Genomic DNA, 16,383 nt, shown 5'->3' with positions numbered 1-16,383 from the left:
TATCAGGGACGTTTCGAGGACTTGGGGATGACTAGGGGACGTCCCCCCGTCGTCCCTAAAATTGCAAAATTTGTGGGAAACGTCCCGGAAACTTGGGGATGGCAGTGATTCTCAAAGGGGATGCCCCCTCGTCCCCTAACCGTCCCCCCTTTCCCAGCACATTTTAAAAAAAAGACTCAAATGCTCAAAAAAAAAAAATTTAATATAATATAGGTCTGTAAAACTGGATTTTCACTAATATGATGGGTAAACATGTCTGAATCACTTCCAAAAGCACTTAGAAATAATGAGCAGCAGCCTGGTAATAAATTTCATAAACACTTAGAACTCGGTAGTGCGTAAAAAAGTGGTTGTAGGTCTGCAATATTGGACTTTTAACAATTATGAAAGGTAAACAGGTCTGAATCATAGCTAAATGCACTCAGAAATGTGAATAACAACTTGTTATAGAATTTCACAAACACCCAAAACTTTGTAGTGCATAAAGAAGTTGTTTTAGGTCATAATAGAAATAGAAGACTATCAAAATATCCTCCAAACAGAAAGAAACAATGAACTACATGAAACAGGTGTTGGCATATTGACAATGTATTTTCAATTATGAATGCATCTTGAGTATTGACAATGAATTCTGAACTATGGATGCATATTGAGTATTTACAATGAATTCTGAACTATGAATGCATATTGAGTATTGACAATGAATTTTGAACACAAATTTTGTATGTTAGGGCTATATAATGTACATATACCTGCTTTATCCATATTTTCCTAAGTTACCGGTTCTTCCCCTTTTGGCCTAGGTTCAGGTTCTTGCCCGGTCCTGGTTCTCCCCGGGTTCGCCTTGGGTTCCTCCCGGGTCCTTCCCAGGTGGTCGGGTTCCCTGTGGGTCCTGCGACCCCGACCACCTGGGAAGGACCCAGGAGGACCCTCGTGAACCCAGGCCCGTGGTTCCCAAAAAACAGGGCCACAGATCAAAAAAACAATAAAAAGCAATAAAAAAAAGACTTTTTAAAATAGTTTTGCAGGACCCATAGGGAACCGGACCACTTGGGAAGGACCCAGGTCGAACCCAGGAGGACCCTCGTGAACCCAGGCCCGTGGTTTCCAAAAAACAGGGCCACGGGTCAAAAAAACAATAAAAAGCAATAAAAAAAAGACTTTTTAAAATAGTTTTTTTATAATAAAACTCTAATTTGCCCCTTTATGACTTTTTAAAAAAGACTTGAAACTTGAATATTATCTTTTTTGCAAATTATGAATATGATATTAGACTTTAGTTATTAGTTTACTGATTACATTTGCGATATATGAATATTTATTGGCATTGGCAATTAATAATTATGGATTTATGATTTATCATTTATATATGGAAAGTCACATTGTATATTTTATTTTTGTATGGATTGTATATATTGAACATATATATAATATATGGGTATATATATATAATTAAAATATATATATATATATGTACGGACGAACCCATACCCGTACCCAAGATTATTTTTTTTTGCCGAATCCGAACCCGAACTAGTAACTTAGATATTTTCATATGAATATAATGTATATATACATGCTTTATCTATTTTTCATATGAACATTTAAAATTTTCCCTATATTTTATATAGTATGGTCATAAATCAAGTGAATGCAGAAGTATGGCAAATACCTCTTTCAATAGAAGGAATGTTAGATGCTATGCATGTGGTAGATTTGGCCATATTGCTAACCAATGCAGATCAAGAGGAAATCAAGGGAATTTCAGGCCTAGACAAGGAAATGTGGTATGCTACAATTGCAACAAAACCGGTCACAATGCAAGATTCTGCAGAAGCAAGAATGTGAATAGGAAGGGTCCGGCAGACAAGAGCAAGAATGTGTAGAAAGATGATAAGAGAAAAAGAAAAATGACTGTGGAAGAGATCAAAGATCAGATGAAGAAGACATGGGTGAAGAAGAGTGATTCAAATGCTAGACTGGTCCGCACCTGATTCCGGTGCTGCAAATTCCTCTGGGAATTAGATTGAGGACTCTGGCTTAAGGGGAGTTTTCATGCAAATCATTTTCTCCCTTGTCAGTAGTATTCCGGTAGTGTAGATCTTTTTGAAGGAGTTCCAGTAGAGTATGAGCAAATTTGAAGATCTGCAGAAGAATTCTTGAGAGACTGTGTATGTAGGGTATCCGGAAGGATTAGGGCAAAGTGCATTTATTACACCAAAAAGTTAGATATGTGGATGATAAAAAGGCGACTTAACTCTTTCATTTGTCACTTTGCATTCGAGAGAAGAAGAGGAGGGCGCTCTGCAAGAAGATTTTCAAGGAAGATCAAAGCATGAAAGAGATTTCCCAAGTGAAAACCTAATCCGGCAGTTGAGGTATTTATCGGTGAAAGTTTTCAAGTTTGAAATTTCTCAAATGGCTACTTCTATTATGGCGACTCCACTAGTTGTAGATATTACTAAGAGAGCTCGGCCAAATTTCAAGCAACACCCATTTATTTCTGTCAAAGATGATCCAAAAAGTGCATTTTCAACGGTCCCATACAGTGTTCTGCATATCGAGGACATTAGGGTTTACACTCATTGCAACATTGAGGAGTTGGGAAGCTCTCATTTGTTGATTTTTTACAATAAGCAGCTAATAGATGATAATTTCAAGTTGAAACCCGAATTCAGGGTGTTGGAGGAAAAGAGTTTTCTGCAGTTTGTCAGATTCTCGTTGTTCGCTAAACTCGACTAGGTCCGGTATGTGCTCAGCAGGATGCACAATGAGTTTATGTGGTTGAACAAGCCTTTCAAAATCACTACAAATGCCATTAGGGCCATAACAGGGTTATGCTCAACAGGTGTCTAGCCCACTTCAAAATCTGTGAAGAACCAGACTGTTATAGATACAACCCATTCGAAGTTTGACAGAAGTCCCCAAGAGTCTTTATGATATTTTAGAATGTAGAAGGGATAGTGCAAAAGTAGAAGAGGAAAGATTGAGAGAGTATGTGCCGGTAAATCTATGCCCTATTATAGTTGTCAAAGAAGTTGATAGAATTCTTAAAGAAGCTAAGAGTGAGTTTAGGAGCAAAACCTAAATCAACAAGTTAATGATTGGCAAATCAGAAGAAGTCATGAAAGACACTGAGACAATCTTGAGGAAAGTAATGCTCCAAAACCAATATGAGGTTATTCCAGAAAAAGGTCAAGGTGATGTTGCTAAATCATCTGCTCCGGAAGCTCCAATGATGCAATCCCATGATGCATAGGCTGAAGTAGATGTCCCTTCCATTTCGGAAGATGGAGAGCAGAAGATAGATGATGAGTCGGTGCATGTGGATGCAATTGAGGAATCTCAGAATCCTCTGGTTGACATTGTTGAGACAATTGAGAAGGACGCAGTCCCTATTAAGGATGATGCAGAAAAGGTAGCAGAAGAGAAGAAGATTGAGGTTAAGGAAGAACCTGCTTCGAAAGCAAGAGATGTTGTAGGGGCAGTGAAAGATAAGCAGATTCTTGATGATCCGGAATTTGTACAAGGTCCCATCAACCTTGCCTCTCTATCGCCTATCCAGAAGCTGCAATTAGCTTCATTTGCACAAGCCAAGGCAAGTGAAGACCTGTTGAAGTCACACATTGAAGATAGTGAGTTGCTCACTCTTGTAATCTGGTGTTCTTGAGAAGATAATGCCCTCTTATGTCAAAGACATATCTGATACCCCCTCCGGCCAGCTAAAAGGTTTTATCAATTCATTAAGTACTCATTTTGAGTCATTAGAGAAGTCAGTTGAGGCCAAGGTCCGCAATGAATTCAATGCCAAGAGACTTGGGATATTAAATAGAATGATTGCCAATGATAAAATTGTGTTAGATACCTGTATCAAGAGCACTCAAGATGCATTATCTAAGGCTGGTAATATTTACAAATCTTTTCGATCATTGTCAAAGTTCACAGAGGATATTGAGAAGCAGTCCAAGGAGCTTGAGAATCAATTAGCCAGCATATCTCAATCACTTGATCCCTTGTTAGTCTCTATGGCCAGTCAAGAAGACCAAGTAATATCTTTACTTGACAAAATAAAGAGCTTAAGGCATGATAAGGGGAAGATTGTTGGCAGAGTTGGTGAACTTCGGAGTCATATCACTCCCAAGTTGGACACAATGCTCAGTGCATTGAAGGAAGCTCAAGTTGCGGTAGTTACTAGTGACCCCTCTGATCTTAAGTCGGCAGAGATGCAAGCATACCTTTTCAGTGGCCTCATATCTATTCTAGTGTGTCTCAAGAAGGGTTGGGACAGCCATTTGAGCACTTTGAAAAACATTTTTGCAGATATTTTCAAGCTTATGTAAGTTAGTAAGGTCTGTGTGTACCAGAGTTCCCAAACTCGCCGCGAGTCAGGCGAGTTCGCCGAGTTGGCGAGTCGAGCCAAGCTCAGCGAGTTTTGCTAACTCGGGACTCGGACTCGGCGAGTTTTGACCATAACTCGCCTAACTCGCGAGTCAGGCGAGTTATGGCAAAACTCGCCGAGTCCAAGCTCCAAAACTCGGCCACCACAGGTCAATGTTTTGACTTGTTTGACAAGTTAGTATCTTCGTCAGGATTCATATATGGAATATAACATTTAAGTATAAGTGACATTTCCTTATGTCTTTTCTCTTTCTTATACTTTAAGTTATATTCCATATATATTGTCAGGATGTTTGAGAGTGGTTTCGGACCTCCATGAGTTATAATGCAAAATCTAGTTTTTGGAGGATCCTTCAAATTTCCAGACTTAGTCAAATTTCAGGCCATTTCAGGATCAGGATGACATTCCAGATTTTTAAGGCGAGTTCACTCTGACCATGATGTAAGGGATGGGACCTAGGAGGACACTATGCATTCAACCAAGGTTTGATTTAGCAACTTGAAGCGTGACTAGATAGTACACAAAAACCCTAGGAATGATCTAAATAACCCCTAATCACTCAACTGACCTAACCTCCTTCACTCCACCTTGAGGAGATCCACCTGATTTGATGACCTTTGAGAAACTCAATCCCTTCAATGCAAAGGCTAAGACACTAAAACGACCAACAACAAAACTAAAAGAGCTAACCCTAGAAAGCAAAAAGTGGGGGTCTTCATTTGCAATGGGGCGATGTGTGAGTACCTCACAACAGGGATGTTTCTTAAAATTTTGAAAAAAGGGGGTGAGTTGGGGATATTTCCTACCTATCCCCACATACCAAAAAATCCCCCCATGGGGCACAAGGTTATTTTTGGCAAGGGACATGTCTCTGAGGAGCATATTTCAAACCCTTCTGGCCTCACAATTCCCCCTTCCATCCAGCATATATATAGCCTAAAAACTAAGAGGTCCAAGAAAGACCAAGGTCAACTATAGTCCCAAGGTAAAACCTAAGTTCAAAAAGCACACTATTTAATGCTACCATACACAAGCATTCCTTACAGTTTCCAAGTGAAGATGTTCATGATGTCTCATGTTGGTGCTCCCAAAATTTCAATTTGGCCAAAGAAAATACTAAACAGAAGCCCCAAACAAGTAGATACTCTACCAGCATGCCTTTCATGGCATAACAAGCTAGCACACATTATAATTGGGCTTTATTCAATAATGGGTGCATGAAACAAGTTTTAAATTGTTAAAAATCTCTTAATTTCAAGGTTTTTTTAATTTTGCCGAGTCATTGCCGAGTCGTTGCCGAGTCATAGCCGAGTCACGAGTTGAGTCGGCCTTGCCGAGTCCGAGCCGAGTCCGAGTCTGGGAACTTTGGTGTGTACATATGCCACTGTATATAGAATTTTGTAAATTTTTGGCGTGTGGATCCCTACCTTTTCCATTGATGTCAAAACGGGAGTCTAGGGTAGTGAAAAATGTTGCATTCATCTCAGAGGGAGTTCTAGAGTTGTTGAATTTTTGAAGTTTTGTAGTGTATATATGTTGGTATTGATTCTGACATAGTTATTTTTCACTATGTGTTGCCATCAATGCCAAAGGGGGAGATTGGTGGCAAGAGACAATACACAGGTCATCCGGTGTTGTCATTGATGGTCCATCCACAGTGTGTGATCTGATCCTACCGGAAGTCAGAATGAAGATTTGGTTAAGTCCGGCTAGATAGTTCTGAGCATCCAGCAAAGTGTAGTATTTTGGTTGGCATTTCATTTCTATTGAATATTTTGTGTTGCGGAGCTAGAGGAAGATAGTTAGATGTTTGGAGTACCTTATTCCAAAATCTTAGCCTCCGGTAATGATTGTCGTGTGAGTTAGAAGATCCGGTGTACAGGTTTTTGGGTTGAACAGTGTGGTATGGCAAACTTGGATAGTTGATCATTGTGCGGAATTGATGGAGTAATTTTGGTAATTGTTTTTGTGATCGAGGATGTTTAGCCAACATTTGGGAAGTGTGTGGACAATGCTTTTTGGTTTGCATATGCATTGGAGTTCAAGTTGAGTCGACTATTTATGTTGTTTCATTATTTGTATAGTGTTCTTGAAGCCGACATGTAGAAGACCTAATTTCATGTTGTGAACATATAAGACTGATGGATATTATTATTTTGGATATCAGTGGGTGTGTGGAAAGTGTTTGTGATCGATCGTGCGCAGTTTCACATGCGCAAGTGAAGGATTTGTGCTTCGGAATATTGCAGAACAATGGAACAGAGCAGTGTTAGATTAAGTGTTTTGTGCTTAAACGGAACTGTACCTTGGCATTTGTAGATGTTGTTTTTCAGTTCAGACATTCCAATTATCTTTTGTAAAAGATATTGTAAAACAGTGAGCCTTCTCAGGGTTGTAGCTCTTCTCATTTTGAACTGTAAGCTCTAGGCAGTGTGCCTGAATGCATGTGCATTCCATTTTAAACATTATATTTGAGTGCACTCATTTTGTGGGTCTCATCCCCACCATGGTTTTTCGCTTGACTGGGTTTTCCACGTATAAAATCTTGGTGTTGTTGCCGATTGCTTTGTGTTTCTGAATCTTTCTTTTGTTCATTTGCATTAAGTGGTTGAAAGAATAAGTTAATAAAGTTAAAAATTGCAAAACACTAACTCACCCCCCTCCCCCTCTCAGTGTTCCTTGATTCCAACAAGCACATGTTAGAGAGGAAACATCACAACCAATGAGGAAGAAATAAAAACAGAGGGATTTGTTCGATAATGGGGGAGACATTATTGAAGACTATGAGCCTATAGAATTGTCGTTGTCTACATTAGCCACTATGCCAACAAATGAGGTGTCATTGTTTGGTGATGCCCAAACCTTATGCGAGATTGAGATTTTGAAGGCTATCTCGTTGCTGTCTTTAGTTACCTTGTCGTTGGAAACACTAGTCACACTACTACCAGTCACACATCTAGCACCATCAACCACACTACCATCACCACCAATCATTGAGGGCATTTTTCTTGACACTATGTTGCCTGGAGACACTTTTGTGGTGGAGGAAGCAAATGAAATTGACCAGTGGTTGGACCAACTTGAGATTCTAGTGTTGGCTCCACCTTTCCCTTCATCTCCAAAACTCATGGCTAATGGACTTGACCAACAAGAGAATTCGGTCATGGTTGTTGATAGCACCTAGGCTGGTCCTACATAAGCACCTTTGCAACCATAGGAGACTGCACCACAACCACCATCGACAACCCAAGAGTTGCCCATGGTCGATCCATCAGAGAATCAAGAGTAGTTAAGTGAGAGTGGGTTAGAAGGGATAACTATAGAGATTGGCAAGCTTGATGAGGAGGACTAGTAAAATAAGCTATTTTGTGGTATCTACTAACCTCTATATATTACCACTAAAAATAGCTATTGTATAGGACAACTTTTTCTTTTTAAATTGTGAGGATGAAAATAACAAAAAATATAAATCATGTTTACCATCTAAGGTGTTGTAAAATGGACATTTAAGAAAAGAAGGCAAAATTGTGTGTAGTGATTGTTTATTGCTCTATTTGATAAAATGAATATATGAATTAATAAGAAATGACAATGCATACCAAATACAATAGTAAAGTATATCTTTATTCACACATGAAATTATTATAGAAGAAGACCAGAGATGGTCGGCCAAGGATTATAGTGATCTAAGTAGATCATACTCCCTTCCTTAATGATACACAATCTACTTAAAAGATATGACGGTTGCCAATAGGAACACAACTGTCAACCAATTGATGCTTATAACCTATGTCACAAGCTTCGAGTTCAAGTTCAAGTTCGAATTTGGCAACAAAAAAATTTGGATGAAATTTGGTGAGGGAAAACTCAAAAAAAAATTACCATTAAATTTGACTTTTAAAAAATATTAGTATATTCACAAAATTATCAAATAGTCTTAGCATTAGTAAATTAAAATAATATAATATAAATATTTAATTTTATAATATTATATGCATATTTATATTTTTAAATTTATCCATATATTTTGACTAATAAAATAAAAAATATTAATATACATAAAAATAAAAATAATATATTATAAATAAAATGATATTAAAAATGTATAGATATTAGAAACATTATGTAAAGAAATAATATTGAAAATATATAAAAACATAAAATAATAAATATTATATATTATATATTAAAAAATATTAATATAATATATATTCTTAATTATAAATATGCAAATTATTTATATATATTTATATTAATAAAATAATAACTATATTAAATTTAAATAAAATTAATATATTACATCTATAATAATATTAACAATATATGGAAACATGGTTTAAATGAATAATATACAAAAGTATAAAAAAATAATAAAATAAATGATATTAACAACATATTAAAAACAATACATCGAGGTGAGGAGGGTTATCAAAGGGGCTGAAAGAACCGTCGGTGTCAAAGCCTTGCAAACGAAACGACAAACACTTCGTGGAGCCCTGCAAATAGACGTTGGATAAAAATAAAAAAAATAACTCTTGTGCGGAATGAAGCCTTGGAAAACTTTTTTTTTCAAATATATTTTAATAGAAACACACCATGGGTTACAGCTACTACTATTCGACGAATTTTATTGAACTTTTGGTAAAGTTTTGAGATCCACCAAATTTTGAATTCCATGGCCTTAATTTGGCGAATGCAGTGACATAGTTTATAACTACTTGAAGTCAACAAACGCTTAATACATAGTCGGATAACCAATGTTATCAACATAATCATAGACATTGTACATTGATTACACTGGTGGACACATATTGAGTTAGAGGGTAGGTAGAAGTAAAACATGCATTTGATCTTTCTTTTTTTAAAGAATAAAAATAGAATAATAGAAAGCTGAATGAATGAATAGGGTAATCAGGGATATACATGTTGACTAAGGGGTACAGTTGGTAGAATTTTTCATGTTTTGGTGATAGGTTATGAAGTGGCAACTATTTATAATTAATTAAATTTAATTAAATTAGCAACAGACTAGCAAGGAGTGAATGAAGTAAAAGATGAATATTTTAGATGACAAACTCAAGATTTCTTGAGTGGTGAGAAAAGCAGATATGAAATGCTATCAAAAAATTCAGCTTTGAGTAGAATAACTAATAAACTAGCTGACCTACTTATAAAAAAGATGATAACTAAATGGTAGTATTTCCTTTGTTCTTGTTTTTTATTCTAGCAATCTTGATTGTCATGGAACAATATAACTCTTGGTGCAGATGTTGTTGTACAGTGGTCATGGTCTATTCTTGTATTCTATTTGTAAAAATTGATCTAATATATTTTTTGCATTAAAATGAGGGAAAAATCGAGATAAGAGACTTCTAGTAATAATGCCTTCTGATCTTGGTGCAGATATTCCCAAAAATAAAGGATTCACTGCAGGTATAATTATCTTATGCTTCTTATCCCAAAATTTCCATTACATCATTTTTTTAATCTAAATTTATTGTAATTTTAAAACAGAATTTTAAATCCTCAAAAAGCGTAATGCTTGTAACTTTCTAATCCTTTATTTTCTATATAGCATGGTTCCATTTATTTTGATTGCCTACTGTTAAAGTTTTGATCAGATTTATGGTATTTTAAATTTTTATTGTCACTTTAGATTTAATCCAATATTATATTTCTAAATGTTTCAATTTACAGAATATAATTGTATTACTGATATTTTGATTAATCTCTGATTTTGAATTATTCACAGGAATATCTATACATATATTTCAGCATTTACTTTAATGCTGATCACACTATATATATCTGCAGAATATCGATTGCACTTGTAATAATATCAATCAATGATATTGACAGCACTTATATTGATCTTCACCTTCGTATATCGACTGCAACTTATCGTATCAACTGTATCCATGTCCCACCCAATGTGATAGTGTGGCTCTATGTGGAACCGACATGGTTCCACATAGAGTTGACTCCTATGTGGAGCCATGTCAATCAATAGCGATCATATAATAAGTGACGTTTAACCACAATTTGCAATCGGTATAATTAGTTAAACGATAACATGTAATGATAACAATATTAATAGAGCACATACGAATTGGTATATATAAATGCAATCGGTGCTGTGTATAATTAGTAATATAAAGCTATTACTAATTATACATAGGATCGATAGCATGTATGATTTGATAGCTATATAGATGATTAAATCGATCATCATACAGCATATTGGTCTATGATCAGAATGCAAGGATAGAAGAGAAAGATTAATCATGCAAATGTCTAAGGCCGTAAGGCCAGTTAGACATTTGAATGGTTAGGGTCATCCAACTGTCACTACCTAACTTCAACACTCCCTCTTAGCTAGGGAGGAATCCATCTATCCTTCAATAAGTTACACCACCTCATTGTGATGATAAAAACATAATAGCTACATCTATATGTGGAAGAGAACCAATATCACCTTGTTGTGATATCAAGCATTATGGCATGTCCACAGATATCACTTCACATGATATCCACCATAAGTCTCTTAATGTAATATCCACCATTATGGCTTGTCCATGGATATCAAGTCTCATAATATCCACCATTATGGTATATCTAAAGATATTACTTCATGGCATGTCCATGGATTTCACGTCACATGAAATCCACCATGAATATCTCCCTATATAATATCCACCATTATGGCTTATCCATGGATATCACGTCTCATGATATCCACCATTATGGCATTTTAAGGATATTAGATCATGGCATGTCCACGGATATTACGTCACATAATATCCACCATGCATATCTCTTTATGTAATATCGTCCATCATGGCTTATCCACGGATATCACGTCTCATGATATCCACCATCAGCAGATATTACTTCAAGAGATATCAACCATCATGACATATCCACAGATATCATGTCTCATGATATCCATCATGATGGTAAAATCAATATTGTAAGATCGTCATCTTACAATAAAGATCACATATACAAGTGTTCATCACTGAGAGATCGTCACCTCCCAATAATGTTCACAGGGGCCCATCAAGCACTGAACCAATGAAGTCACGGAGTCACACACATGACGATAATCATGAACCATATCAGATTATACATTAAACATCTCAGAGAATACATTAGTACTATTGAAAACAAATCAATGTTGCTGAGACTCAATCTCAGCTAGGTGTCATGTCCCCTCCTTGATCGTTATATATATCCTAAATGAAGTAATTATTATTATTAATTAATATAATAATAACAACGAATTTCTATTTGAAATTTATTTATTTATTAAATGTATTATTTAATTAATATCTATTAATATTTATTACTAATAATATTCCTGAAATATTCAAATAAATATAAATAATAAAACTATAATAATATAAATAAATAAATAACAATAAATATAATATTTATTAAGACAACTAAAATGGAAGGAATCTGAACATAGACAGCGTCCAAGATAATCAAAAGCGATTAATGAACATTGGATTGACATCCAAATTAATACGCGTCCACAATAACATTAAGGATTAATTAGAGTTAATGGCACTAAACTAAAGGAGCGATTTATCTTGTGAAAATTGTGTAATGCCCCATCCCCAAACTAAGATGGGATCGTCAATGGTAACGATATTTCAAAGTACGAATATGATCATACTTGGCTAAGGCATGAATCAAAAGTGATGTGAAGAATAATTGAATTAGTTTAAATCTTTGATTTAAACTATTATTAATAGAAACAAGAGTACAATGATTGGTTATATTAACTATGGGCCATAAAGCCAATATATGGATAACGCGCTATCACTTCATGAAATTAGTGATTTATCAGTTGAAGGACAAAGGCCTCAGCAAAGGTAACCAACGTGGAATCTGCATACACTCAACAAATCTACAACAAGCATCATATCTAGATGTCATCAGCATAGCGGTGAATAACATGAGAAATTGATTAGGTGAAAGATATCGATTGGAGGTAAACCTATAATGGACAACCATGAAAGTCATCATGGGAGCATGGAACATCGACAACAACGACTGGGAGGCAGCAATAACAAATATACGATTAAGCTAAGGGGAGTATAATCTACGAAATGAATCATGGCGGTATCAATTAATAAAAAGACTAATCATATGTGGGTAAGGAACAACAATTAACAGATACGTAAATATTATCAGTGATATAATCAATGATCAGCAAGTGTGGGATGACATGGAACTGTTTAGCAAGCATCGATTATTAAGAAGATTAATTATGGGATATAAAGTGACATTTAATTTCAAACAGCTAGATCACTTATTGGACACTGATTAGGAAGTCTAATCGATAAGCATAATCATCTTGAAGAGGTGCAATTGGTATGAGGAAGGGAGGCAATGGTGAATGGACATGACTTGTCATTCCCATTGCAACATATAAGAAGATATTCGAACTCATATCAGAGGAAAGGAGGGGAAGGTAGAAGGGGAGACTGCGAATAGCAGAGGCAACTGCAGATCGGAAACTACTGCTGCGAACAAAACAGGTAAGTAATGAATTGATGTTTTTTATATATATGTTAATGCTTATTTACTGTATATGTTAATGAATATAAGTAATTAATATTTTAATATATACATTAATGAATGAATATTTTAATACATATGTAATGAATGAAATTAATGCATATTTAATATATATGTTAATGAATGTAATTGATGCATATTTAATATATACGTTAATGAATATTTTAATATATACATTAATGAACGGTTTTTAGATGTTAAGGAATATGTGTAAACATATGTTAAGGAATATGTGAAAATATATGTTAATAAATACATATTAATGAATAGTTAGGAATATACGTTAATAAATAAATGTGAATATATGATAATGGATGTTTCCTGAATATACGTTATGGAATACATGTTAAGTTAGGAACATGTAAATGTAAATTATGAAACGGAAAATAGTAATAAATTGTAAAATGTAATATAAATATGATTCTATGATGGAGGCTATAGGGAGGAAACTCCCTTAGCCTAATGGAGGGATTATGATAATCCCTGGTAGGCAATATGTACTGAATATCTATATACATATATGTATGGCTTGGTTGACAAAGTTCATCCAAGAAGAGACGGATCTGGCTAGTCCCCTCTGGTAGACTTGGATGATGAGATGCATCATCCAAGGCAAGGAATTGACATATGGCTTTCCTTGGATGGCTTGGGTATAGGAATTGAATTAACCTTCGATTTCCTGGATGGCTTGGGTGTAAGAAATTACATCCAAGACAGGAATCGATTAACCTTCGAATTCCTAGATGGCTTGGGTGTAAGAAATTACGTCCAAGACAGGAATCAAATTAAGCTTCAATTTCTTGATATGGCTTGGAACCAAGATGGGTTCCAAGAAGGCGAGCTCCACGACCGCCTAAGGACATGTCCCCGTGCTGCACTCGTATCCTTTTTAAGAATTGAAATTAGTGTTAATTAAGTAATTGAACTTTAATTGCAAATTAGATTAGTTATGTATATATTTTTGTTATGTTCTAACAATCTGTTTCGCAGGACAATGATCTCTAACTAGTAGGGACATTACACTAGAGCTACATTTTCTACCATACCAAGCTTACCTCAAAAGTATGCAAACTTTATTCTTGAGAGAGGCTTGGTCAGGGTATTTGTAGTTTGTTCATTTATACTAATATATCTCAATTGAATAACATACCTTTCTGGTTGATCTCCGCATGCCTTGACCTTTCATGAAATACAAGGTTGGAGTCTGCATCACTCTTGGTGTATTCCAAGCTCACCAAGTCTCCATCTATCGAGGAACTTCATGACTTAGGAGTTAGTGTAAAGGCTCTCCAACCTATATATATGAGACTCCATCTCATGAAGCATAGTCTTCTAATTGCTCACTAGAGAAATTAACTTGACATAGTCCACTCCCTCTGAATCAATATGATCAAGATCCTCAAATATCAATCAAAGCATATTCTCTTAGCTACTCCCTCTGTCACGGAAGCATCCCCTGCTCACATGGTCCTAATCATGGAAGATATCTTGCTTCAGGAGACTCTCATCATCTGGTATGATCTTCATACTGTTGGAAGTGCTAGATCCACAACCACCATGGATCTATTGTCATAAGATTGAGCCCTAGGCAGGAATATGACCATCCTGAGATTTAGAACAAAATCTCCTTGCAGTATGCTCCCTCCACTGGGAAAGCCTTCTTGTCTCAACTTGCTTTGTAACCCTAGATGCTATCATCATTTGCACAAATGCCTCCATGGCTTTCACAAGTAAACTGTTGCACTTTTGCAGATAAATATTTGTTTTATAAAAAGATGAAAATGCGAAATCTCAGAATCTCCACTAAATTCCCATGTATATTCCTCCTGAATTTCAATCTCTTCATCACAAATAGAACTTCAAAACTCTATAACCTCTTCCAACTTAGAATATGAATCCATCTGAATCCTTTTGTGGAAGAGTCTCACCAACATCTATAATGGAAGCTTGAGGCATAGTCCTGGTTGGACATTGCATTTCATAGTGCCCATATTTGTCACATCTAAAACATTGGATTTCTGAAATATCCTTCCTTCTTTTGAATGTAAGAGCACCATTGGATTCCTCATCTTTCTTCCTTTTGAAATATCCTTTCTTACCTTTCATCTTTGAGGAGTGTGAGGCAAGAACATGAATATCTTCATTTATGGAGCTTTGGACAATGCCTCTTATCGCCAATCTAGACTCTTCTTGAATCCAATCAGTTTTTAGACGATCAAACTTAGGAAGTTTAGATCATGCACTTATCCCTTGAATGAATGATTCCCAAGAAGAAGGGAGACCATTGAGGGCTAACATGGTTAACTCTTTACTTTCAATTGTGTGACCAATGGTGGAGAGTTGGTCTCTTAGTTCTGTTATCCTCATGAAGTATGAGGTGATAGATTCACCCTTGGTCATTTTTACATGATGGAGTTGTTGCTTTAGGGCAAGAGCTCAGCTTGTGTTGTTTATCTCATACATGTTCTCTAATGATTTGAACATGTCATAGGCAGTCTCCATCTTGGAGATAATTGGCATGATATGATCTTTCACTAAGTCAACTATCATCTTCATGGCTTTATTGTTCTTTCTCATCCATTGAATCTTTTTATCTTCTTCTTCTGATTCTGGTATAGCTTTCTTTATGAATTCATCTAATTCGTTTTCTCTTAAGGCAAGCATGATCCTAAACTTCCAAGATACAAAGTTGGAAGCTCCTTCAAGTCGATCCTCAAATCTAACACCGTTCACCATTTTGATGTATAGAAGGGAGTTGTAGAATTTAAGGATGTATAGAGGATAGACTTGCCTAGATAAATCTGATCTGATCTTTTTCCTATGCTGCCTTTGATTGTTAAAGTTTTGATCAGATTTATGGTATTTTAAATTTTTATTGTCACTTTTGATTTAATCCAATATTATATTTCTATATATGTTTCAATTTACAGAATATAATTGTATTACTGATATTTTGATTAATCTCTGATTTTGAATTATTCACAGTAATATCTATACATATATTTCAGCATTTACTTTAATGCTGATCACACTATATATATCTGCAGAATATCGATTGCACTTGTAATAATATCAATCAATGATATTGACAGAACTTATATTGATCTTCACCTTCGTATATCGACTGCGACTTATCGTATCGACTGTTGTATCCATGTCCCACCCAATGTGATAGTGTCGATATATCTATGCCTTTGTGGACCGCATAGAGTCACGACTCTATGTGGAACCGACATAGTTCCACATAGAGTCGTGACTCCTATGTGGAGCCATGTCAATCAATAGCGATCATATAATAAGTGACGTTTAACCACAATTTGCAATCGGTATAATTAGTTAACCGATAACATGTAATGATAACAATATTAATCATAGCACATACGGATTGATATATA

The 16,383-nt window shown here is 35.5% G+C and overlaps 1 protein-coding gene across 6 annotated transcripts in view; it reads left to right on the top strand.

Annotated features, from left to right (window-relative positions):
- Positions 1–16,383, top strand: part of LOC131072453 (protein NUCLEOLAR FACTOR 1) — a 250,588-nt gene that overhangs the window by 221,483 nt on the left and 12,722 nt on the right. For all 6 annotated transcript variants that reach the window (XR_009372778.1, XM_058008619.2, XM_058008617.2 and 3 more), the window contains one exon: positions 9,803–9,832. Coding sequence is in view for 5 of the 6 variants with exons in the window: in XM_058008619.2 (XP_057864602.2) it covers positions 9,803–9,832 (30 nt within the window). In the remaining variant the exon portion in view is untranslated. The remainder of the gene's footprint in view (positions 1–9,802; positions 9,833–16,383) is intronic.

The sequence above is a fragment of the Cryptomeria japonica genome, chromosome 5 (assembly GCF_030272615.1).
Source record: "Cryptomeria japonica chromosome 5, Sugi_1.0, whole genome shotgun sequence".
NCBI classification, from domain to species: domain Eukaryota; kingdom Viridiplantae; phylum Streptophyta; class Pinopsida; order Cupressales; family Cupressaceae; genus Cryptomeria; species Cryptomeria japonica.
The sequence above is the reverse complement of the archived record's forward strand: the minus strand, read 5'-3'. Positions and strand labels throughout refer to the sequence as shown.